Source organism: Gracilinanus agilis, chromosome 2, assembly GCF_016433145.1.
Source record: "Gracilinanus agilis isolate LMUSP501 chromosome 2, AgileGrace, whole genome shotgun sequence".
Classification (NCBI taxonomy): domain Eukaryota; kingdom Metazoa; phylum Chordata; class Mammalia; order Didelphimorphia; family Didelphidae; genus Gracilinanus; species Gracilinanus agilis.
Window position 1 is genome coordinate 402,906,814 of NC_058131.1, and position 26,589 is coordinate 402,933,402.

General features: G+C 37.7%; 1 protein-coding gene across 1 annotated transcript in view; it reads right to left on the minus strand.

Annotated features, from left to right (window-relative positions):
* The window catches only part of CYSTM1 (cysteine rich transmembrane module containing 1), a 114,309-nt gene that overhangs the window by 31,704 nt on the left and 56,016 nt on the right, over positions 1–26,589 (minus strand). The window contains exon 2 of the mRNA XM_044664551.1: positions 14,991–15,223. Within this exon, the coding sequence (XP_044520486.1) occupies positions 14,991–15,204 (214 nt within the window). The 5' untranslated portion in view covers positions 15,205–15,223. The remainder of the gene's footprint in view (positions 1–14,990; positions 15,224–26,589) is intronic.

Below are 26,589 nucleotides of genomic sequence, written 5' to 3' on the forward strand. Positions count from 1 at the left end.
GAGAGAGAGAGAGAGAGAGAGAGAGAGAGAGAGAGAGAGAGAGAGAGAGAGAGTTATATGTAAAAGATGGTATTATAAGCAAATTAGAGGAGCAAAGAAGTTGAGGGGAAGAGTCAACTAAAATAAGTGATAAGAGGATCATAGGATATAAAATGGACAATTTTGATTATATAAAATTTTAAAATGTTTGCACAAACAAATCTAATGTAGTTAAAATTAGAAGGGAATTGGGTGGCTAGAAGGAGCTCATTCAAATTTATAAGATTAAGAGCCATTTCCTAGGAATATGAACAGACAATTTCCAAAGGAAAAAATTTAGGCTATCAATAAGCAAATGAAGTCAGAATGCAATGAAGTTAGCTAATTTAAGGATCATAGATCTCTCAGAAGAATGATATATCAAAAAGATTTTTAAAATCTTAATTCTGGCAATAAGAGAACAAAAAAGTGCTTGATCTAATACAAATGAGGGGGGCAAGAGGGAGAGGAGAACCACTCTTAAAACATAAAACATATAGTGATTAAATATCTCAGTTGCAAGACCAAATAAAAAATTTCTTCAAGCAGACAGGGGAGAAAGACTTTCTTTCCACTATGAAGGAATTGTCAATTTGAATAATTCAGCCAGGAAAAACTGCAGAACAGAATAGGATATCCAAAAAGCCAAAGCTGCAATCCCAATGAGCATATCCTTCAAAACTTAACCTAATTATCAGTGAAAATGATTGGCCTTGAAAAAGAAGTTAGTTATTAAAAAAAAAAAAAGTGTTAGAGGTATTCCTGCAACAAGTCAAAACTGAAAAAAATTAAAACCCGAGCTGACTTGCAAACATTAAAAAAAAAAAAAAAAGACGTGTTAAGAAAAGATTTAGCAATTAAATTGATTGTTTCAAAAAAAAGGAAAAATTCTCCAAATCACTCATCATTAAAGTATGCAAATTACAGCAACTCAGAAGTTCTATCTCATACCTCATCAAATTGGCAGAAACCACAAAAAAGGAAAATTATAAATGTTGGTGGGGCTGCAGGAAAATAGGCACCCTTGTCCACTGAAATGTGAATACTCTTAGACTCAGCTATACAGATCTATACCCCTCAAAGAGATAAAAGAAAGATCTTGTTCAAAAATATTTAAAGCGGCTCATTTTGTCATAGTTCAAGCCAAGCAACTAAAATCATATCTCCCCCCCAACCAAATAGGGAAATGTGTAGACAAACTGTGATATATAAATGTAACAGAAATGGAATATTGTTGTGTCATGAGAAATGAACAAAGTGGACAGAATCAGAGGAAACTGAGAAGACATATGAACAGAGTGAAGCAAACCAAACTAGGAGAGTAATCTATACAACAATAAAGAGGAAAACCCCTTTGCAAGACAGACTTTAGAATTCCAATCAATGCGATGATAGACCAGAAACGTTAAACATGCAGAAGTATCAGAATAAAATGTGATTAGGACATATTAATGAAATAAAAATACAACAAAACATAGATAATGTTAATGTGGTATTCCAAGTCAATCTGTACTCTTAAGGAATCCTTATGTACAGTGTAATGTCTCTTCTCTCTTCTATTTGAATTTGACATTGTTCTTCGAGGATGGCCAGAGGTGATGGACTTAATGCAGAATGAAATACATGCTTGTAGACATGGCCAATGTGGGGATTTTTTTTGCTGGGCTATGAACATTTGTTATGGGGATTTTATTTTTATTGTTTTATTAGTGTGGAGGCAGAGGCGAAGACAAATGTCTGAAATATCTTTAAAAAGCAACACCACCCCAAAGAAAATCGGGGATAAAAAAAAACACCACATTGTATCTCTAGCATCCCATTAAGCAATAGTGGCTTGAAAAAAGAAGGTACTTAAATGTTTGTTGCAAATAGGTGTCCAATGATTGGCTTGACATCTATGTGAATTTCACTAAACATTACTACAAAATAAGGATGTAATGAGTTTTTTAAAAAAACTTAGAAAGTCTTGTATGAATTGATGGAGAGTGAAGAAAGCAGAAACAAGAACGCAATATATAGGGCAGCTAGGTAGAACACTGAGTAGAGCATCAGGCCTGGATTCAGGAGGACCTGGGTTCAAATCTAGTCTCAGATACTTCCTAATTGTGTGACCCTTGTGCAATTCACTCAACCCCAAACACCTAGCCTTTACCACCCTTATATCTTAGAACTGATTCTAAGACAGAGGGTAATGGGTGGGAAAAAAGAATTGGAAGGAAGGAACATACACAATAACCAGAATGGAGGCAGAATTAAAGACTGAACTTATGATTGAAATGTCATAGGGAAGTTTCAGGTGAGTAAATAGCTTCTCCTGAAAGAAGTCAAGTAGCTTTACCTTCTCTGTCTTAAAGAACTGCCTAGAGCAGAGGTATCTTAATAGGCTGCAAGAGTGCATCCTGAACTGGATTAAAATGCAGCTGGCTAATATTTTAAAAAAGAAACAACAATATAATGAAACAGATAATGTTATTTTTGGTTTTTAAAGTTACTCTGCTGGACACAAGGATCCTTATCTATAGATTTGTGGGCTGTTTTCTATTTGAGTTTACTCATTACTGGCCTAGAGTACTAAGAGGTTAGTTGATTTGCCCAGGGTCACAAAGCCAGTATAGGTAAAGGCAAGAATTAAACTCAGGCTTTCCTAGATTAGAGGCCAGATCTCTGTCTGTGATGCCACACTGCCTGTTACCAATGACCACAATACTGGAAAGATATCTAATGAAAGGGATATGTTCAGAGAAATCTGGGAAGAATCATATAAAATAATACAGAGTAGAGAAAACAGAACCAGCTAACTATTTTAGAGAAAACTGTCATCTGCCTCCTCACAATTTCTCATTTTCATTCCCTCAATCAATCCCTGCTCATGTTTAAATCCAACCCTGCCCACCTTTCACTCTGTCCTCTGGCACTGCCACTCTACAAACTCCCCTTCAGCCTGGGCCTCTTTATCTCAGACTCAACCTATTAGCCCTCACAGAGACCTGGCTTCCCTCTGATGCCACAGCATCTCAAGCATCCTCTCTAGCAACAACAATACCGTCTCTCACTCCCCAGGACACTATGTCATGGAGGGGCAGTTGGAATCCTCCTTATTCCTCAGTGTTACTTGAGATGTTCCAGTTTGCCTCTATCATTCAAGAATAATTAAAATTTTCCACCTACTTAAAATTATGGCAATTATAGTATACTGAACCCTATATCATTCTCCCTCCTTTCTCATGAATACTGTAATTCAAGTAATCATAAATAAAAACTACCCAGGAGCTATTATTAAAATCAGAAGGTAAAGAGAAAACAGAAAGAATCTATTAATGCCTTCTCTAAGAACTCCCAAAAGAAAAAAAATCCAAGGAAAGTCAAAGCCATAGCAAAGAAAAAATACTGCTTCCACATCAAAGAAAAAACTATCATAAGCATCCAAAAAGCAGTTTGAGAACCAAAGCGCAATTAGGAATCACACCAGATATGGCAGTTTCATACTAAAAACTAGAGATCTTGGAATACGTTTTCAACTCTACAAATCTGAGTACAATTTTATATGGGAAAATAAAGGTCTTTTAATGAAATATAAAAGCATTTGAAGCATTTCTAATGAAAAGACCAGAGCTGAGCAGGGCCTTCGAAATATAAACACAATGCTTAAGAAAGACCTAGAAAGAGGGCAGCTGGTTAGCTCAGTGGATTGAGAGAGCCAGGCCTAGAGACAGGAGGTTCTGGGTTCACATCTGGACTCAGACACTTCCCAGCTGTGTGACCCTGGGCAAGTCACTTGACTCCCATTGCCTAGCTCTTACCACTCTTCTGCCTTGGAGCCAATACATAAGATGGAAGGTAAGGGTTTAAAAAAAGAAAAAAGAAAAAAGAAAAGACCTAGAAAGATGATTCATTTAAGAAACTGGAAAAAGCCATATTACAATGTAGTGCTAACATTCTATCAGAGGGAGACGGTAGTGAGGGGGTCAAAAAAGAAAAACAGGGATCCTTAGGGTTGACTGGTTTGATTTGGGAGGTAGAAGGAAAACAAAAGTAAGGGCAAAAAAATACACTAGTGTATAAAGGAGGAAAAAGAAGGCAGCACTTATTAACTTTCGTAAATGGGTTACATGAGAAGAAGAGTACCACAACATGGAGGAGCGGACATTAGATGAATTTTCTCTCATCTGAAATGGACAAAAGAGTGAATATACAGTTTGGTAGAGAGATATCTCAAAATCAACAGGAGAAAAAAGTAGAGATAAAGAGGGGATGAGGATTTTAAGAGAAAGGATAATACCTACGAGAGAAGAGGCTACACTCAAATCAAATTTCTTGATCTTAAAAGTGAGAATAAAAGAAAAGAAAAATCTAAGGGGATGCCTTAGATGGTAGCTTTGACAAATGGATAACAAATGAAATTGTGAAACATAATGGGAATATTACTGTGTCATAAGATATGAGCCCCAAAAAGGTGGTTTCAAAGAATGCTAGGTAAGGTCAACTGACATACAGTAAACAGAAGCCAAAACCATTTCATAAGGCTAGACAGCAACATTACAATGAAAAATAACATTGAAAGACTTAAGAATTCTCATCAATGTAATTAATATGCCCAATGTGTTAGGTACATTTTGTATAACTATTCTTATTTCTAACTGAGGTATTTTTTTCTCCTTCTCAGTTACTTTGGTGGATGGGTGGGAAGAATCCCTACAGCAAAAACTAGGGGAAAAAAAGAGTGGTCTAATGAAGCTATGAAACTGTTCAATATAATATTTTAAATATGTATTTAACATGGCGGTACCGTCATTGCCCTCCTTGACTTTGTTCTGAACTTTATTAAGTGTACAAAATTTATCTTTATTAGTGTTTTCAAAATGAGACCACCGTTCCCCGATTCTTTCTTTAATGGTTTTTTCTCTAAATTGAAACATTAAAATGAAACATTTCCATATGCAAAGCCAAACACCAAAAAAAAAGGATTATCTTTGAAACTACAAATCTCTATTTTGTACCACTTGCTTTTGAAAACAGACATAAAATCTCCACATTACTTTTTAAACTGTCTTGCTTGTCTTTGTTTCCTTCCAAACTTCCTTCTGTTTTCATGGAAATATTAGAGTTTGTTGATGATTTTTCAAATTTGTAATAAAAAAACCTTTTAAAAAAGACACCAGAAATTAGATTTATGTAATAAATAATCAATCAGTCTTGATTCATGAAGGCTTATGATGAAACATGCTTCCCTCCTCAATAGAAAGGTGGCAACTCTGAGTGCAGAATGATCCATATACTTGGTCACTCAGTCAATGATGTCTTTTGCTTATTATGTGTTTTCCTGGTTATAAGAGTTCTATGGCAGTGAAAGGTTATTGCGAAGACCGTGATATTAAAAAATGTAAATAAAAAGAAATTAAAAACAAAATAAATATTTGTTGAATTGCACTGTTAATAGTTTGGAAACTACTTTTAATACAGGATGAAAATAGGTAAAGACATTTAGAAATTCAATTTCGGTTTTTACTTTTTTTTGAAAATAACACAGGACAGCTAGGTGGCTCAATAAATAAAGAGCCAAGTCTAGAGACCAGAGGTCCTGGGTTCAGATCTGACCTTAGTGACCCTGGGCAAATCACTTAACCCCAACTGCCTAACCCTTACCACTATCCTACCTTAGAACAGACACTTAGTATGGATTCTTAGACAGAAGGACAGGGATTTTTAAAAGAATACATTGAGACAGGGAAGTTTCTGGAAGCAAATGCCCACTGCATCTCACATCCTCTATATTCTCAATTCAGTATGCAGGAAGACCCTAAAATGTCACATGGGAAAACAGAATTCTTAACTCATCAGTTCTAAAAGTCAATCTGTTCCTAGATCAGCCCATTGTGTAGTCATAGCCTGGATCCTAATTTGATGAGCACCTCAAGAGGACTGTATTGCTTTGGAGCCAATCCTAAAGTAGAGTTCCATACCAAGGTGGGGTCTAAAGTGGTCCCATACCAAATCATGGCCTGGCCTTAAGGAAGCCCTCCTTATTGGAAATCCATAGACAAGTATAAAACTAAAGGGCCATTAGTTGTAGAAGTAAATAACCTTCATATACTTACACATACACATATCTTTCAAATTAACTTCCACAAACTAAATAGATAAAATTTTAAAAGTGCTGAAAAGATAAGAAATTTATATTGCAGAGGTTCATACTGCCTAAGGATTTTAAAAGTGTGGATCATTTAACCTAGAAATGGATCCGTGCTGGGAATTCTAGAATCTGGGACAGGTTAGGGATGGTGGGGAGAGGCTGATTGCTGGGGAAAAGCTATTCAGGAAAGGAAACCCACCTGGAATAGGATAAGAGCTTGTGATTCCCCCTCCCCCATGTACAGCCATTCACAACTAAGTCCAATTGAACTCAGGGAGGGACAAACTATCCCCTCTAGCACTCTTACAGCTTCATTCATCCCCAGCTGTCCCACCCCATGTCCCCCCTTCAAAAAAGGGGAAGGGAAATTAGTGTGCAAAACGTGTAGGGTTATCTCTTTCAACTACAAAATCTGACAAGAACATGAAACAGATGAAGTGGCATCCCACCAAGACCTTGGGAGTATAACTGCAGCTACAGGGGACAGCTGTGTAGAACCAGAAGACTGGGAAGTATAAGAGTTTACTCCCTCTAAATTTTAGTGCCTGGATCAGAGCCCTGGTCACTCTGTCCAAGCTTTGGTACAGAAAAGTTAAAAATGAACAGGCTACGAGGCAGCTGGGTAGCTCAGTGGATTGAGAGCCAGGCCTAGAGACGGGAGGTCCTTGGTTCAAATCCGGCCTCAGACACTTCCCAGCTGTGTGACCCTGGGCAAGTCACTTGACCCCCATTGCCTACCCTTACCACTCTTCCACCTATAAGTCAATACACAGAAGTTAAGGGTTAAAAAAAAAAAATGAACAGGCTAAGTTTGAGAAACCCTTTCCTTAATACCTTCATATTTTGAGAAGCAGAGATATTTAATAAAGTCAGAATATTGAAATTAAAGAATGAATTTTTTTTTATGGACATGGAACTGGTCAGGTAGCTTTGATTAAAGGCAATTAGGTGGCACAATGGATAGAGTACTGGACCTTGAGTGAGACCCAAGTTCAAATTCTGCCTCAGACATTCACTGGCTTTGTGATCCTGAATGAAGGAATTCAACTTGGAATCTAAATCTATGATCTTATGATTTGCTCCTGCCTTAGGAAGAGATTAATGAGACTGAAGAGGGAAAAATGAATCTTTCCAGAAAAAAATGAATATAATCAATCACTTGATACTTTAAGCAAGGAATAACTAGATAGATTCTTTCACATGACTAATAAGACATACTCAGGACAGGGGCAACTAAGTAGCACAATGAACACAGCATCAGTCCTGAAGTCAGGAAGGCCTGGGTTCAAATTTGGCCTCAGACATTTCCTAGCTGTGTGATCCTGGGCCAATCATGTAACCCCAGTTGCCTAGTCTCTGCAACTCTTCTGTCTTAGAATTAATACTAAGACAAGAGGTAAGGGTTTTTAAAAAGACATACCAAGGATAGTTCAATAGCCCTGGTTAATTATACCTTTGTTTGATTTGGTATATCAATCCTGAGCATTGGTAATGAGAGCACCAACATCAGTTCTCATTTTCATTTTGTTTAGGAAGGATTACAGTGGCTAATTTTGATTTGTAGAGCAACTCAACACTGGCTAATCAAAAAGTAGAAAAAAACCAGAATCATGAAGTGTCAAATGTCTGCAAAGTTAAAACAAATTCTACCTATGCCCTACAGGTCTTTCCTATTCCTTTCTTTTTAGCAATTCATGAAAGAACCCCAAAGGAAAGATCTGACAAATGAAGGAATTGTTGTCAAGATTTTGGAAGATTCCTTTACATATTCTCCTCTGTGGCTAACCACATGGCCACTGAAACTACCAAAGAGGTAATGACTCAATATATCCTATAGAGAGCAGCTTGTGGACAGGAAATCAAATAGCAAGTTGCAATTCCCCGAAGTTCAAAGGAAATAATATTCAGAGTAAAAAAAAAAAAGAGCATCAATAAAACTTTAAAAAAAATTTTTTTAAGAAAGGCTCCTTTCATAAAATCCACTGTCTGAGGAGTCACTACCATAAAAGTCATTCTGATTTGAGTCATTCATTTGGAATTAAATAATTAATTCCTGGCGACCATACTCTTAAATATTCAGTCCAACCAGTAGTCATTAATAGTTTACTGTGGCTTAGAAGTGGGAGCCCTAAGAATCTACGTTTGACCCTAAGCCAGCATTTTATCAACGATTTCCATAGAGACACAGATAGAAGGTACATCACATTTTCAGGTGACACAAAGCCAGGATACTTAAACAACTGAAGAACAATTAGGATTTAAAAAGATCTTGATAGGCTATACCAATGGCCTGGATCTACTTAGTTGAAATTTAACAGGAATAATTTAGTCTTCCATTTGAGTGTTTGGTCTTTTTTAACTCACTTCACAAATACAAGATGAAGAAAGCAAAGTTAGATAGCTATTTGAAAAAGACTAGGACAGCTAGGTACCATGCCTGAGGTCAGGAGGACCTGACTTCAAAAATGTGACCTCAGATACTTCTTAGTTGTGTGATTCTGGGCAAGTCACTTAACTTGTATTGCCTAGCCCTTGCTGCTTTTCTTAAAACTGATATTAAGACAGAAGGTAAGGGTTATTAAAAAAAAAAAAAAAGAACTAGGGAGTAATGAACTGGACTCTAGTTCAATGAGTTAACGGTGGGATGATATGGCATCCAGAAAAGCTCATGTGATCTTGGACAGCATTGAGAGAGGCACAGCCTCTAGGGATAAGAGGAAGCTAGATCCCCCCTCTTTTGCCCCACTCAGACTACATGTAGAGTACTATGCTCAAACACCTAAAGGGCTCTCATGTGGAAGGAGGATAAGACTTGTTCTCTTTGGCCTCAGAGGGCAGGAATTAGAAGTAAAGGATAGAAATTTCAGGGAGGCAGTTTTATGCTTCATGATATAAGGGAAAACTTTTGTAACAAACAAATGTCTACTAAAAACAGAATGGGCTTCTTCAAGAAATGGGTTCCCCTTGTCAATGGTCTTCATGCGGAGGCTGAGACTACTAGCTGGGGTTCTTGTAGGAGGGATTCTTTTTTTCAGGATATAGATTGGCCTAGATGGCCACTGAAGTCCCTCACTATCTGAAATTCTGTGGCTCCAGTTCTGTGAACATTATGTATTTGCTCTGGTCACTTTGATCACAGAGGGAAATGTTTTTACTTTTTAGCAAAAAGTATGAATTATGTCCAGTATTCAGGAGTGTCAAGGTAGTCACTATATTCTTGATACCAGATAAAGTGGATTCAGGATTTCCATAACCATTTTTTTTTTAACATTTATTTATTTTTTTAAACCCTTAACTTCTGTGTATTGGCTCCTAGGTGGAAGAGTGGTAAGGTTGGGCAATGGGGGTCAAGTGACTTGCCCAGGGTCACACAGCTGGGAAGGGTCTGAGGCCAGATTTGAAGCTGGGACCTCCCATCTCTAGGCCTGACTCTCAATCCACTGAGCTACCCAGCTGCACCTCCATAACCTTTTAATGTGTATTGATGTCTTTACTGGTTTCATCTCTCTGGGATGAGGATGATCTGTTTTTTGGTTTTCCTTTCAAATCACCCACCTAAGCTGCTTCCTCATCTTACTTCTCATCCACACAAACCAAAACAGCTCCTTTAACATTCATTCTAAAGGTATGTTAGATAAGGACAAAGATTAAGAAAGCTTGATGGATAAACTTTTAGGACTAGTGAAGCAGAGCCAGAAAATCATATTCTCTGCAGGGAAAGAGAAGGCAAAAGAGAAAAGAAGCCATGAGACCATCCCTGTAAATGAAGCCGATTCTTGCCAACACCTTCTGCTTTACCAGGTTGGCAAGCCAGATACATTCTGCTCCAAACCAATGGGCAGCAGCTTTGCTAAGCAAACTGAATTTTCAAACTGTAATTGTCTTTTCACACTCCTTTACCCCTTACTGCTGAGGGAAACACTTTGGTTATGGTTTTTGAAAAGGCAAAACATCATAGTTGGAATAAATTATTTAAAAAATTTTGCTTCAGTGGTGGTGAGAGGTATGAAGGAAGAGGCAGGTACTAGAAACATGAAATTCTTTTTTTTCCATTGCTTGCTATGGTTGTCTTTACATCATGTATACAAATTATTTTTTCAACATGGAAATCATTGACTCTTCCTATGTTGTTGTTTTTTGTTTTTTTTTTTAAAAACCCTACCTTCCATCTTGGAGTCAATACTGTGTATTGGCTCCAAGGCAGAAGAGTGGTAAGGGTAGGCAATGGGGGTCAAGTGACTTGCCCAGGATCATACAGCTGGGAAGTGTCTGAGGCCAGATTTGAACCTAGGACCTCCCATCTCTAGGCCTGACTCTCATTCCACTGAGCTACCCAGCTGCCCTCCAATGTTGTTTTTAAAAGATGAGGAAGGGGGCAACTGGGTAGCTCAGTGGATTGAGAGCCAGGCCTAGAGACAGGAAGTTCTAGGTTCAAATCTGGCCTCAGACACTTCCCAGCTGTGTGACCCTGGGCAAGTCACTTGACCCCCATTGCCTACGCTTACCACTCTTCTGCCTTGGAACCAATACATAGTACTGATTCTAATAGGGAAGGGAAGAGTTTTTTAAAAAAAGGTAAGGAAAGAGAAAAGGACTTAATAATTCTTTTTGCAAAGTAAAACTCAGAATTAAAATGAAAAAATAGTGCTTGTCTCTGCTACATATAACCCATAAAACCTTGGGAATATCACTGTGTCTCTCCAGGACTTACTTCCTCTAATGTAAAATGGGTGTTAGACATTATGACTTCTAATTTTCATTCCAGGATTAAATCCTATAAGCTTTCTGTACCTTGCTAATTTGAATATTTTTGTTTTACCTCAGAAATTTCTCCTTTTATATCTGTCCCCACCCAACCCAGTAGCTCCCACTTTGGCCTGTCCAAAGGCACACCCACCAAGGTTTCCTGTTCTTTTCCTAAGGCTGTATAGCATTGTTAAATCTTAACCAACCTCACAACCAACACCCTTGATAAGAATATTCCTAAGCAAACCAACTCTCCATGATGGCTCAATGATTGCAAACCTAAAATAAAATGTATCACACCATTTTAGAGAGCAATTTGGAACTGTGCTCAAAGTGCTATAAAACTGCATATCCTTTGATCCAATAATACCAATACTAAGGTTGTATTCCAAAGAAATCAAAAAGGGGGAAAGAACCTTCCTTTTGTACAAAACTTTTATAGCAGCTCTTTTTGTGCTAACAAAGAATTGGAAATCAAGAGGATGCCCATCAATTGGGGAATGACTGAACAGGCTGTGATATACAATTGTGATGGAATACTGTTGTGCTAAAAGATATGACAAAAAGTATAGCTTTGGAAAAACCTAGGAAGGCTTACATGAACAAAGTGAAGAAGTAAGCAGAACCAGAACACTATACACAATAACAACAATGTTGCAATGATGATCAACTGAATGATTTAGCTACTGTCAGCAATACAATGATCCAAGTCAAAGTCCAAAGGACTTATGATGAAAAATGCTATTCATTCCCAGAGAAAGAAATGATGAAGTCTGAACGTAGATCAAAGAATACTATTTTTCACTTTTTTGGCTTCTGTTTTCTTCTATAACATGACTAATATAGGAGTATGTTTTACATGAGTACACATGTATAATCTATATCAAATTGCTTACCATCTGGGTGTGGTAGGAGGGGGGAAGGGAAAGAATTAGGGACTCAAAAACTTTTTTTTTTTAATTTTGTTTTTTTTAAACCCTTAACTTCTGTGTATTGGCTCCTAGGTGGAAGAGTGGTAAGGGTGGGCAATGGGGGTCAAGTGACTTGCCCAGGGTCACACAGCTGGGAAGTGTCTTGAGGCCGGATTTGAACCTAGGACCTCCTGTCTCTAGGCCTGACTCTCAATCCACTGAGTTACCCAGCTGCCCCCATCAAAAACTTTTTAAAAAGAATACCAAAAACTGTTTTTACATGCAAGTGGGGAAAAAATAAAATGTAGTTTAAAAAAAGAAAGAAAATGATATCACAATTCAAGGAGGTAAAAGTTTAGAAAGCCCTGTCTATCCTATTAAAGATAAGTAAGCCCCAAACCAAACTCAGCATACCCGTCTCCCAAAGAGGCAACTGTTCCCAGCTCAAACACTAATACTACTTTACCAATAACAAAAATTTTAAAAGATATCAGTAAAAATCTATTTTTTAAAAAACCACCAGTATCTTAGGAGGATTTCACATTCCATTTTCACATTAGGTTCATAAAAATCTCCTTCAGGAAATATAGTTATAGGAAAAAAGACTTCACTGCACATTTTTAGAAATCATGAAATGGAAAAAATCCTGAATTTTTCTTTCAAAAGAGTATAAAGAAATATTATTGTGCACTAAAAAATTAGCAATATAGTGATGCAAAGAAACACTAAAAGAAAGAACTCTTAGTAATGGTAATGATTAATCTTAGTCCAAGGAGATAAGGAAACAAACTCATCCTCCTCTTGGCCAAGAGGCAGGGGGATCCATAGGCACAGAATGTTATAGGGACTATTAGATGTGATCACTAAATACTGCTGGTTTTGCTAAACTGGTTTTCTTGGTCACCAGAGAAGGGCTTAATACTAGGGTAGATGGAAGGGCATATCTAGAAATGACTGATGTAAAAAAGAAAAGGTAAATAATAAAACTGTTACAAAATAAACCTGAGGGGCTTAGAAGTTATGAGAGCCAAACCTATGTGCATCTTCTAAAAACACTTGTTGAAGAGATAACAGAACAGAACCTGACCACTAGAATCTCTGTTTAGATGGTGGCTTTACTGTTCTTCTTTGTTAACTGGATTCTTGGGGAGGTGGGGAGGAATGACCATATAAAAACAATAAGTATAAATAAAACCTTTTCAAAAAACAAAGCAAGCTGGGGGGAGCTGGATAGCTCAGTGGACTGAGAGTTAGGCCTAGAGACAGGAGGTCCTAGGTTCAAATCTGGCCTCAGACACTTCCCAGCTGTGTGACCCTGGGCAAGTCACTTGACCCCCATTGCCTACCCTTACCACTCTTCTGCCTAGGAGCCAATACACAGAAGTTAAGGGTTTAAAAAAAAAAATTTAAAAAAAAAAAAAAAAAAAAAAGCAAGCTGCATTATGCCATAAAAATCACTAAAATTTTAAATTAGTGGCAAAGAAGAACACTAGATATCTTGAATAGAGACTATCTACAAATTTGCAAGGCTATAAAAGAACTCAGCAGGGGAAGCTAGTGACTCAGTGGGCAGAGCCGGGCCTGAAGTCAGGAGGACTTGGGCTCAAATCTGGCCTCAGATGCTTCCTAGGTGTGTGACCCTGGGCAAATTGCTTAACCTCATTTGCCAAGCTCTTAATGACTCTTCTGCCTTGGAACCAGCACTTAGTATTCATTCTAAGACAGAGAGTACTAAGACAGAGAGTAAGGGTTTAAACACCTCCCGCCCCCCCCCCCAACTCAGCATGATTGAAAATTAATATAACCATACTAAGCATCAGAAACAAAGAAGCTGAAGTAGTCACTTTGAAAAGGAGCCAAGTGCTGCGGAAGTGAGAGTTTGCCTAAACCTTCAAAGTGTCCCACATACTAGGAAAACCTTGTGTTAAACAGAAGACTTGTCAGTGTAGGAGACTTATTTTAGAAATTTTCCCTTCAGTGCCAGAGACCTGAATTCTGTGTTTGTTACTACTCAGACAGCACTTGGTGACACATTTCCTGTACTATTACTGTGCACCCGTAAAAGAAACTGTTACAAGAGAACGCCAAGAAAACAGAACCTAGTTGCTTGTCAAGATTTTTCTTCAAAATCTATTTAATGGCTTGATGTAATCAAATGCTGTATTTTGTTTTCCCTAGGGAGTTCCTTGTTTATGAGATTCTTAAATGACTATCATTTGTAGTATTTTCCTGGGTCCAACTAGGGAGAAGGATTTTAGTATGTGACACCCACCTTGGATGAACCTCATAATCTTGGAATGTTGGGTTAAGAATTACTTCTAGAATAAGAATAAACCTTCAGATCTGTTACTATGGGCAGCAAAGGGTTAAGGCCTGGGCAAAGTGGTTTAATACTGTGACTGGCACAAAGACACTTTAAAATTGTTTATTGACTTGACTTCTGTCAGGGACAGCCTGAATCTAGTCATTATGAGAAGCCAAAACAGGTGTGTGCAAAGGGAACTGGGCATCAGAAGAAAAATAAAAGCAACAAATATTAAGAAAGTCTGAAACAGAGAAGACAGAGAAAATGAGGCTTTCCAGTTAAAAGATTCTACCATTTACTTGGCAGAGAGAAAAGATAGGTGCTGGATTAAGAATGAATTTTTTTTTTAAGGCCAATTGAACCATACAGCAGCAAATACACAGAGAATTAAGGGCCTAGGATGTGGTGGCCCCAACTTTAACTGAACTATTGAAAATGTAGGTAAAAATTTAAGGTTTAGCTTAGAAAGTGTCTTAGTTTAAAATATTTGTTATCTGCTTTTGAAAAAAATGGCTAAAATAAGTTGGAATTTAAAGATAAATTGGTTCCAACAATCTGATCCTGAAAAACAAGACTTTCTGCTATTACAAGAATAAATACCAGCAGCCTGAGACCTTCAAATTCCTTCCTCTACTCTTAGAAAACATGCCAAACAAGATTTCTGTCCCAAAGGAAAACACCACAAAGGAGGGAGGCTCACAGAATCAAGAGGATATCTATCTGCTTACCAGAGATGAAAAGTCCCCCATTATTTAGGAAAAACAATCATTAAAGCCTAAGAATGAACTGTTATAAAAACCATTTGTCTGTATTTTTTGCCAAGGAAAATATGCACATATTTTTCATTCTGACCTAGGACTGAACATAATGCTTACAGTACCTGTGGTTTTGGGAGCTTCTGGAGGGGGTCCACCTTGCCAGCCATATTGTGGATAGCCTTGGTATGGGTACCCTGCATTAGGGGGTGGATACGGCCCTGGAGGCCCAGGAGGATAAGGCCCAGAAGGAGGATATCCTTGAGGTTGCTGTGGATATGGTGGATATGGGGCAGTTGGGCCTGGGTCCGAGTAGGGTGGAGGATTTCCATAATTCATTTCGGAATGAAAATTTTTCCTAAAAGACAAACAAAAATTAATTCATTTCATTTCAACATAAATCAGTTTTTAAAAACTTCTAAATAAAGTATGTGATTGTTAATAATCATTGAATATTTAATAAATGTCTAGCATGTACCGGGCATGGTGCTAAACAAAGTCGATCAGAAGTTATCCTGTTAAAAAAAAATTATCTGAAAATTCTATATACGATATGAGATTACTTAAATAACATTAATAGTATGATTAAGCAGAACCAACCACATGGTAAAAATGTATAATTTGTACCTAACCTGTTCATATTGCAAGCAGGCCTCTATAAACTATACCATATCACAATTCCGAATTTGTTCTCAGTCAATGAGGTTTGATGATGATATTGGGGAAGAGCCAGGTAATCCCAACCACAGTGTCTAATGACCAAGAAAGCTTAGACTTATTTCTCTACTTTGGTAGTTCTGCTGTGTTCCCCAGGCCCACTGTCACTGCAGTATTTTTAACCACTATTTGTCACAATGAACTGTTTACATTTGCTGCTAAGCACCTCCTATGGAAAAAGATGTCTCCAGGGATTCTCTAGGCATGCCCCTAGGGTTCTATCACATTTACAGTTTGCTCTTGGTTTTTAGCCTTTTCAGCCTAGCACAGGCCTTATTTTCCCTGCCCACTCTAACCACCAGGGATCTTTCTCCTTTTCTTAACCCAAGCCACTTATTGTGGGGACAACACATTTGGCACTTAGCACATGTATTCTGCCACATTCCCTATTGCTGTCTTTATTGATATATATAGTTATAGTGTTATATTGTCCCAAAGTAGTATGTTAAGACCTTAACTTTAAAGGCTCTTTTTTTCCCTCTTATCCCCCAAAGTGTACCACCCAAAGTGCATAGTACCAAGGAGAGACAGGACATGCACTCAAATACATGTTATAAGTGAAGCAAGGAACACAAAGAAAAGAAAAACTGGGCAAACTCCTTGACTGGCCAAGAAAATTAGGGTGATTTTCTTATCTAAGTGAAAATGCAGCTCAAAGGAAATGAATATTCCCAGTGACTAAGAAATTTCTTAAGGGTGGGATCACAGTGTCTTCAGGCTTTCTCTTTTGACCAGAGCTGTTCTTTCATTTCAGAATTCTTTGTGCTTTTACAGGGACACGAGGGCTGAAGGGACTAACTAGCCTACTTTGGAAACAAGGCAGAGAGGTCAAGCTCTACTGAGGTTTCTATAGCCAAGTAGCTTTAATGGGAAAGGTATTTTCTCTTTCTATGTTCTCAACTCTAGTATGCTGAGGAGAAGCAAAGTGGGGAGAGAAGTGTCACATTAACAAAAACCTTAGGAATGAGTCAGATAATGTTAGATTTTACAGAACTAACTCTTCTTGCTTTCTGCCCTCTAATTTACAAATGAAGTTCAGGGAAGTTAAGTCCTAAGCTGGATGTCCTACCCAAAGCCACCTAGCTAGTAAGAAGAACTAGGCAAGATTTAGAATTTAGGTCTCTCTGATTTTAAAAATAATATTATTTTATTCTGCCCTAATTGCATGTAAAAACAATTTTTAAACATTCATTTAAAAATTTTTCTTAGTTCCAAATTCTCTCTCTCTCTCCTTTTTGCCCTTCCCCCCTTCCTGAAATGATAAGCAATCTGATATAGACTTTATATATGCAATCATGTAGAACTTTTTTCCATATAAGTCATTTTGGAGGAAGAGATCTCAAATGATGACAAAAAAAAAAAAAAACGAAAAACAGAAGAAAAGAAAATGAAATATAGTATGCTTTGGTCTGTATTCAAGCTCTATCAGCTCCTTCTCTAAAGGCAGATGGTATTTTTCATCATGAATCTCTGGCATCATCCTGGATCATTACGCTGCTGAGAATTGCTAGGTTGTTGACAATTATTCATCATCCAATATTGCTGTCACTATGTACGATGTTCTTCTGGTGCTGTTCATTTCCCTTTATATCAGCTCATATGATCTTTCCACATTTTTCCAAAACCATCCTGCTTGTCATTTCTTATAGCCCAATAGTATTCCATCACAATCAGATACTACATGAACAATCCCTCAGTTTCCAATTCTTTGCTACCACAAAAAGAACTGCAATAAATATAGCCTCTGATTTTGAAAACCCTAACTGGGGTAAAGCAAAGATGGACGTGACTGAAAATGACTCAACAACAATAAAGGAGCAAGGGTATGGGATCTGGTAGCCAAAGGCCTGGAGTTTCAATTCTAGCTCTGCTCCTTGCTAATTGTATGGTCCTGACAAAGGGACTTAGCTGTATCTCAAGAGATGGAAGGGACCTACTACTGAACAAGGTTTCCCTCACAAAATAAATCCCCAAGAAATGATAACCCAGGTCTCTTCAGCAAGGAGGTAGGCATCCACTGTCAAGTCTATTCAATCAAGGAACAGTGACAAAGCACCTCCTGAACAGTGACAAAGCACCTCCTATCACTCTGCTAAGTGCTATGGACACAGACTGCCTTCAAGGAGCTTATTCTAAGGTGTGTCCCTTTGAGAGTTGACATACTTGTTCAATTTCTTTTTCTAAGATTGTATTACTTAAGTTCTCTTTTTCTGTTCACCTGGATATTTTATATGCTTATTATATTCATCCACATGATTTATGTTATCAGTCTTATTTGGTTTGTATTTGGGCAAAAACAATTTTATTTCTTCTTTAACTATTGTGAATTCTCCCTTTTCATTTTGGTAATTTTATTTCCTTCTCCTAATTCATATTAGCTGGGTCTATTTTGTTTTTGTTAATATGATCTTACTTTTATTTCTCAATTCAATTTCTTTCTGTTTTCAATTTTGTTTCTCTTTTCCTTAACTTCCAGAGTGTCTACTTTTGTGTTTTCTTGTAGGTTTTTAAATTTCGCTCCTTTTCTAACTTTGAAAAGTTATGTGCTAAATTCATTGAACTGTTTTTCCCTCTTTTACTGATGAAAGTGTTTAGAGGTATAAATTTTCCTTTAAGGATTGCTTTGGCTATGTCCCAAAAGTTTTTATATGTTTTCTCAGCATTTTCCTGGATGAAATTATATACTGTTTCTATGATTTGTTTTCATTTCTACATTTTTAAGATAACATTGAGGGGCAGATGGGTAGCTCAGTGGAGTGAGTGTCAGGCCTAGAGACAGGAGGTCCTAGGTTCAAACCCGGCCTCAGCCACTTCCCAGCTGTGTGACCCTGGGCAGGTCACTTGACCCCCATTGCCCACCCTTAGCACTCTTCCACCTATGAGACAATACACCGAAGTACAAGGGTTTAAAAAAAAAATAAAAAAAAAAGATAACATTGCCTCCATTTAAATTTGCTTTCTTTATAATGCCTTTTATTGTAGTGTGGTATAAAAGATGAGTTTATTATTTGTTTTTCTGCATTTGTTTTGAGGTTTTTGTGCCCTGGCAATTTTTCTAATGGTGTCATGCAGTTAATGTATGTATATTAATATGAATATTACTTTAAGTTCCTACATATATTTACTGTTATCTTGTCTAAAATGGATTGCTACCTCCTCTTTTTAAAATTTGCCTAACATATAATAAATTCTGTTCTAATCCCCCACTTTTAAATCTGTGTGAATCTTATTTCAAGTGTGTTTCTTGTAACCAATGTACTGATGGAATCTGATATTCTCTTCTGCTTTATGTTTGAACTCATTCTGCTCATATTTTCTGTTAAGATTATAGTCATATCCTTTTGTTTTGCCCCTTAAAGGCCCCAATCCTTCTTCTTTTTTAATATTTTATTTTTCCAAAAACAAGTTTCTTAGCATTCATTTTTTTTTTTAAATTTTGAGTTCCAAATTTTCTTTCTTTCCTACCCTCCCTCCTGCACTCTTTCCCACCCCTTCCTGAGAGGGCAAGCAATCGGATATAGATTTTATATATGCAATCATTAAAAAAAAAAACAACTTTCCATATTAGTCTTTTTGTGGAAGAGATCTCAAATTTAAAAAAATGAAATATAGCATGTTTGGTCTTCATTCAGATTCTATCAGTTCTTTCTCTGAGGGGGGAGAGCATTTTTCATCATGAGTCTCTGGGACTGTCTTGGATTGCTGCATTGCTGAGAATGACTCAGATGCTCACAACTCTTCATCTTATAATATTGTTGTCACTGTTTACAATGTTCTTCTGGTTCTGCTCACTTCACTTTGCATTAGTTCATGCAAATCTTTCAAGATTTTTCCCAATCATTCTGCTCATCATTTCTTATAGCACAGTTCCATCGAAATCACATATTGTAATTTGTTCAATTATTCTTCAAACTGATGGGCATCTCCTCGACTTCTAGTTCTTTACTACCACAAAAGTTGCAATAAATATTTTTGTATGAATAGATAGTGAAATACAAGGCATATGATTGGGTTTAGTAATCCATAACTGAAATTGTCTGATCCTACTCCTCTGCCCAATCCTCCTCTCTTCACCTAGTCCAGATCCTGATCACTGCGGTCCTTCTACTTTTTTTCCTCCCTTTGATCACCCTTTATGATCTAACCACAGAAATTAAGTGTTTTGTTTATTACCTCCCTGAATTTACCTTCTCTTATTTTCCTTTCTCTGGTCCCTGATGGGTTTCTGTTGAATTTCATTTATATCTTCACTACCTTCAATAACTGCTCTTGAATGAGAATGATCTCTACTCCTCTGACAACAAAGTAAGTGGATTTCAACAGCAAACTAATTGTATATTTCAATTTGCACTTCTCTAATCAGTAGTGGTTTGTGGCATTTTTCATATGACTATATTTTGATATTTTCATCTGAAACTATTCATCTCCTTTGATCATGTATCAATTGGAGAATGACTCATATTCTAATAAATTTGACAGTTCTCATATGTTTGAGATTTTCTGCTTTCCTTCTAATCTTAGCTACATTAGTTTTATTTGAGCAAAACCTTTTGAAAACTTTGAAAAGTTATATGCTAAATTCATTGAACTGTTTCTCCCTCTTTTACTGATGAAAGTGTTTAGAGGTATAAATTTTCCTTTAAGGATTGCCTTGGCTATGTCCCAAAAGTTTTCATGTTTTCTCAGCATTTTCCTGGATGAAACTGTATACTGTTTCTATGATTTGTTTTCATTTCTATATTTTTTAAGATAACATTGCCTCCATTTAAATTTGTTTTCTTTACATTACTCTTTACTGAACAGAATTTTGGTTGAAGTTATATAATAAAAATTATTTATTTTACATCTCACAATGCTCTCTTGTTTATTCATAAATTATTTTCTTTTCCATAGATCTGATAAGTTATATGTTCCCTGTTCTTCTAATCTGCTTAGACTATCTCCTTTTGTGTTTAGGTCATGTATCCATTCTGATCTTATCTTGGTAAACAGTATAAGATACTGGTTTATACCTAGTTTCTGCCAAACTGCTTTCCAGTTTCCCTAGCTTTCCCCCCCAGCCCCCACAAATAGTGAATTCTTATCCCAAAAGTGTGGATATTTACTTGGGTCAAACACAAGATTACTATAATCTTTTACTATTCTTTGTTGTATGTCTGTTCTGTTCCACTGATAAACCTTTCTATTTCCTAGCTGGTAACCAGCTAGTTTTGATAATTATTACTTTATAATACAATTTAAAATCTGGCATTGATAAAACTCCTTCCTTTACATTTTTTCATTAATTTCTTTGAAATTCTTAGGTTTTTGTTCTTCCAAATGAATTTTATTTTTTTCTAGCTCAATAAAATAATTTTTTTGTTAAATTTAATTAGGATAGCATTGAATTAGATTAATTTAGGTAGGGTTGTCATTTTAATTACATTGGCTCTACCTACTGATGAACAATTCATATTTCTCCAGTTATTTAAATCTGGCTATATTTGCACAAAAATGTTTTATAATTATGTTCACGTAGTTCCTGGATTTGTTTTGGTAGGTATATCCCCAGTTATTTTGTTCTATCCTTGATGATTTTAAATGGAGTATCTCTAATTATCTTTACTTGCAGGCTTTGTCAGTGATATACAGACATGCTCCCTAGGTTTTGGGGATTCTATTCTCTCTCTTGGTTTTCCTTTTACCTATCTGACTAGCTAATTCCTTCTTAGTCTCCTTTGTGGGATTACCATCCATGTCTAGTGTGACATACACCAAGGCCTTGTCCTAACATGCTCTTCTCTTTTCAAATCAGAATTTCTTGACCTCTGTGTGTGTGTGTTTGTGTGTGTGTGTGTGACAGCACCTAAGCAGCTAGGGTAGTGTTGGGCTGGGAATTAGGAAGACCTGATTGTGAATCCTGCCTCAGACACTCATAAGCTGTAAGAGCACTTATGGGTGCTTCATCAATAAAATGGGCAGTAAAGAATAGCATCTACTTCACAGGACTGTTATGAGGACAAGATAAATCATATGTGGTAACGTGAAATCCTTTACCAATGTTAAGGAACCATATAAATGCTACTGTTAACAGTACTGGTATTATCCTCTTAGAAAGTCTGCTGAAGCCTAAGGACCCTTTCTCAGAATGTTTTTAAATGTATAAAATAATATGAAACTGGGGACAGCTGGTTGGCTCAGTGGACTGAGAGCCAGGCCTAGAGACAGGAGGTCCTAGGTTCAAATCTGGCCTCAAACACTTCCTAGCTGTGTGACCCTGGGCAAGTCATTTAACCTCCATTGCCTACCCTTACCACTCTTCTGCCTTGGAGCCAATACACAATAAGGATTCTAAGACAGAAGGTAAGGGTTTAAAAAATAATAATAAAATAAGATAAAATAAAATGGGATTACAAAAAAAAATTTTTTGATTGGTCTAATATTTACCAGTATTTTCTTGACACATCTTCTTTCCCTCAATCCAAAACATAGGCTAGCCCAGGCATCTCCTCCTTCCTTCCTTTAATCAAATTAAATTTTCCTAAAAAGAGACAAAGCTCTCCCTGGAACTTGATTGGCTTGAGCTTCCTGGTCTTTTAAAGACATAAAAAGTCCCCAAGAGGAAGAAATTGGGGCTCACTTTGGTGGATTTCTGAAGACCATGAAAATCACAATAGACTTCATAATACAATGCCTAGGTGTCCAGACCAGTTTTATTTCCATAAGGGAAATTGTGTATGAACCTGTGTTTTGCTGCATATATTTGCTATTTTTTCATTTTAAAATATTTTCCCATGTTTCCATGATTCATTTTCTTTCCCTCCCCGCTCCCAGAGCCAACAAGCAATTCCACTGAGTTGTTCAAATGTTATCACTTGATACCTATCTCTATATTGTTCGTTTTTGCTATAGAGCCATCTTTTAAAGCCAAAACCCCAAATCACATTATATTTGCTATTTTGTGGCAAAGTTAACTTCCTTTTGTTAACTACACAATGACTTGTGAGTTCTCAATTTCATCCTAACATTTTAATTAAGAATGTTGTGGTATTAGACCTGCCTGAATCCAGTTATGTTGAAATAAAGTTATATGGAACAGGTAGGTAGCACAGTAGGTAGAGTGCCAGACTAGGGAAGGGGAAGGAGGAAGAGAGGAGTTGTAAAACTTTCTGCATTCAAATTCATAGATGCTCTGAAATCCATCCACAAACTCCAGGTTCAGAATCCTTGCTCTATGTCCTCTATATTAATGATCTCATTAGTTCCAATAGGTTCAATTGTGATCTCTAGGTAACTTCCAGACCCTAGTTACCCTCCCAAACTTCAACCCAGCATTAGCAGCTGTTGATCCATACTATACTGTCCTATGACCCTCTTACCCATCTTGGCTAAACTGGAGAAAACTATTTATACTCAGGACCTTCTACTTCCTTTCTTCACATTCTTCATTCTTCTGTGATCTGGTTTCTGACCTCAGTGAACCAGAATTTCTCTCTCCGAAGTTATCTATAATTTCTTAATTGCCAAATCTAGTGACACTACCCCCCACTCCAATCTTCACCTTCTTGATCTCTTGGCTGCATTTGCACTGCTGACCACCCTCTTTTCCTGAATATTCTTCTAAATATTTGTGATACTGCTCTTCTCCTGTCTAAACATTCCTTCTTAGTCTCCATTGCTAGATCTTCATCAGATCAAAACCACTCACTCCTCTTGGATGTCCCTCTAAAGCTCTTTAATGGACCTTCCCCTACTTTATCTCACTTGATGTCCTTCTGAGTCCATGGATTCAATTATAATAACTATACAAATTATTCCCAGATCAATTTATCTAGTAGCACTAACTTCTCTCCTGAGCTACAGCTTTGAATCTCCAAATGCCTTTTCACCACCTAGAATTGGATGTCCCAAAGGATTTCTGATACATCAGGACTAAAACTGAATTCATTTTCCCCCTCAACCTTCTCCTCTTGAAATCTGACTACTGAGGGCACCACCATATTCCCAATTGTCAAGTATCAAGCTTATTATCATCTCTGATGCCTTTTATGCTCGCTCTACATATTCAATCTGTTACCAAGGCTTGCTTCTATCGTCTGTTAAGAGTTTTTATTAATTTCTTTTATTAATTTTTATATTTCTGAGGAAAAGGAGCAATAATAAAAACTCTCTTAACACTTCATGATATCTCTGGTACACATTTCATGATCTCTGTTCACACAGTGACTCCTCTCCCAAGACAGTCCCTTATCATCTCATGCCTGGATATTGCAATAGCATTCTAAAGTTAGTCTCCCCAACTCATATCACCACCCCCCACTCCAGTCCATCATTCACTAAGCGGCTAGTGATTTTCCTTAGACTTGACCATGTCCTCCACATACTCAATAAATTCCAATAATTCCCTATTGTTCTCAGAATCAAATATAAATTGTTCTACTTAGTATTTCCTTACACTATACTACCCCCTCATATATTCTATGACCTAGGTTAAGTTCTATCATATAAATTAGGAAACTTGTGTGGAAATTTACTACATGTAATGGGTAAAACACACACACACACACACACACACACACACACACGTTTGAAAGAAATCTCTGAGGCTTTTAATGTCCAATTCTCTCAATTTATGGAAGAGGAACAAAGAGCCAAAGAGATCAAGTGACTTGCCCATATTCACAGGGGTAGTGTCAGAGGAAAATATGAAACCAGGTCCTCTCCCCATTGCAGCACATTTTCTACCTATTCAAGGATAATAGAAGTCTGCCCTATGTTACTATAAGAGAAAACTAAAAAATAAATCTGAGTAAGAGGATAGGCAACAAAATAAAACAAGAGCCCTTTCATAGAACCTAGGATGTTACCCATGGCAACAGGTTAAGATATTAATAGGATTATAGCCCAAAGACTCATAGATTTAGAACTGGAAAGGTCATCATCTTATTTTACTGATGAAAAATCCAGAAATGGTAAGTGACTTATCCAAGGTCACAGAGGTAATAATAGAGCCTGAATTTGATCCCAAGTCTTTCTGATTCTAACCAATATTCTTTCCACTATACTTCTATACTACTTCCTATACTTCTATACTACTAAAAATAACTTTTAACAGTAATCAGTCACTCCAAAGCAAGTACAACAGGAAGCACATATAAGTTTGGTGAATGTCACAAGCAAAATATCTTATGCTAAATTATATAATAATAGACTTCAAAATTTAAATCAACATTTAACTTATAATCCATTCTGTGCTACTCAATTTGGGTTCAGTTAAATTTACATCATTCCACAGAAAAATAAATAATAGGCATGTTTTTCCTGAGCAGAACTTCATAGGAATAGACCTTAGCCCAGCCCCACATCCCTCTGACTTTCCAGTAATGAACTCTGGCGAACTCTGCTGAAGCAACGGTACGCATACCCAAGAGCATGTGTGCCATAGGTTTGCTACCACGGCCTTAGCCCAACTCAAACTATTCAGTAGCAGCAAATCAGTGTAATTATGGCTGCCCCCATTTGGTACTGTTCTAACACACATGAAATCACAAGTTAGTTTTCATTAAATTGTGGCAATCAGAACAGCAAAAACTATTTCTGCTTGGACAGCCGATTGCGATTATTAGTGGTGACCTCATGGTTAAGCTGTTCAGACTACAGAAAGAAGAGTGTCTATTCTATAACAGTAACTACAGAAAAGTGTCCAGCAATCAGTGGAGTACTGCCCTCTCACTTACTTATATCCATCAATATTCAGTGGATCTTCTGGAAATGAAGTCAGTTTCAATTAAGAAAAACTACCCACCAAACTTTCCTAAGTTATGGGTTACCCTGGCCCAAAAAATTCATTCCCTAATGTTGCCAGCCTTCTTTTGGAGTAACCCCAAAGCCAGGATTTTGTCTCAACTGTCACTGGGAGTTACAGAAAAAAGATTCTCTTCAGGAGGCAACAAACCAAGGTTTCCCCCTCTCCCTTTCTTTCCTTTTGCTTATCATTCCAGTTTGGGGACAGTAACTTCTGAAGCCACTGGTGCAGCTTGACCAGGAGCAACAAGAAAGAATTTCAGGCAATGAGGAATAGAAAAGGCTCTCCAACAACTGCCTTAGAGGCATTACTGTCACAGATTGATGATCCTGTCCTAGTTTTTCTTACTTTAAGAGTTAATGTGGACTTCCGGTTAAGATGGCAGCAGAGTAAGGAGCAGCTGCTTGATCTCTCCTAACCGAAGCATACAGGACCCCTCAAGGGGAAATAAAAACGAGTCCAGAGGAACGAAGGAACCCCACAACAGGGCGCAGCATTGAAGGTACGCAGAATCGGGGCATTTCCACGCTATAAAGGGGTGAAACAGCTCTCACTAAAACGCCAGAGGAAGAAGCCCCTCCCCCACCCCCCACACCGCTCACCTAGCACAACCCCAACGCACAAGTGGGAAAACAGGACTGGGGCAACCAGATAATCACTGGCAGCCCCGGGGCCTGTACCTGTGTGCTGCAAGAGGAGGGACCCCAGGTGAGCTTCCACTTGGGTGAAGGCACCGCCTCCGGCCTGGATAAAGGCCCCTAAAGCAAGGCCTCTCCCAAGCACTGAAGGCATCGCCTCAGGTACCTTCTGGGGGGAGGGGGGGTGAAGGCAGGCCCTAAGAGCATCTGCACAGGCAAAGGCAGTGCCCTAGGCTTGAATAACGATCTCCAGCCCAGGCTTGGACCTCCAGTGAGGACCCGTGCAGACCAGAGCGCTGCAGTGAAAGCAGCCCCAAAGACTGCTGAAGGAACCTCGGGCAGAGGGGCAGACCGGGAACTACCAGGAGGCCTGACCCCGAGGACAAGGAGACCGGAGGCCCCCCCCCCCCAAGCTTGCAAGGCCCAGGCAGACCCTGAGTGCAAAGACAAAGCTGAAAAGGGGCGGGGCTAACAATGGCCAGCAATAAGGAAGTGCAGAAGAAAAAGACCATCAAGAGAAACTCTGGAACACTCGACAACTTCTACACAGAGAAAATCCAGACAACAGAGGAGGGAAAACAAAAA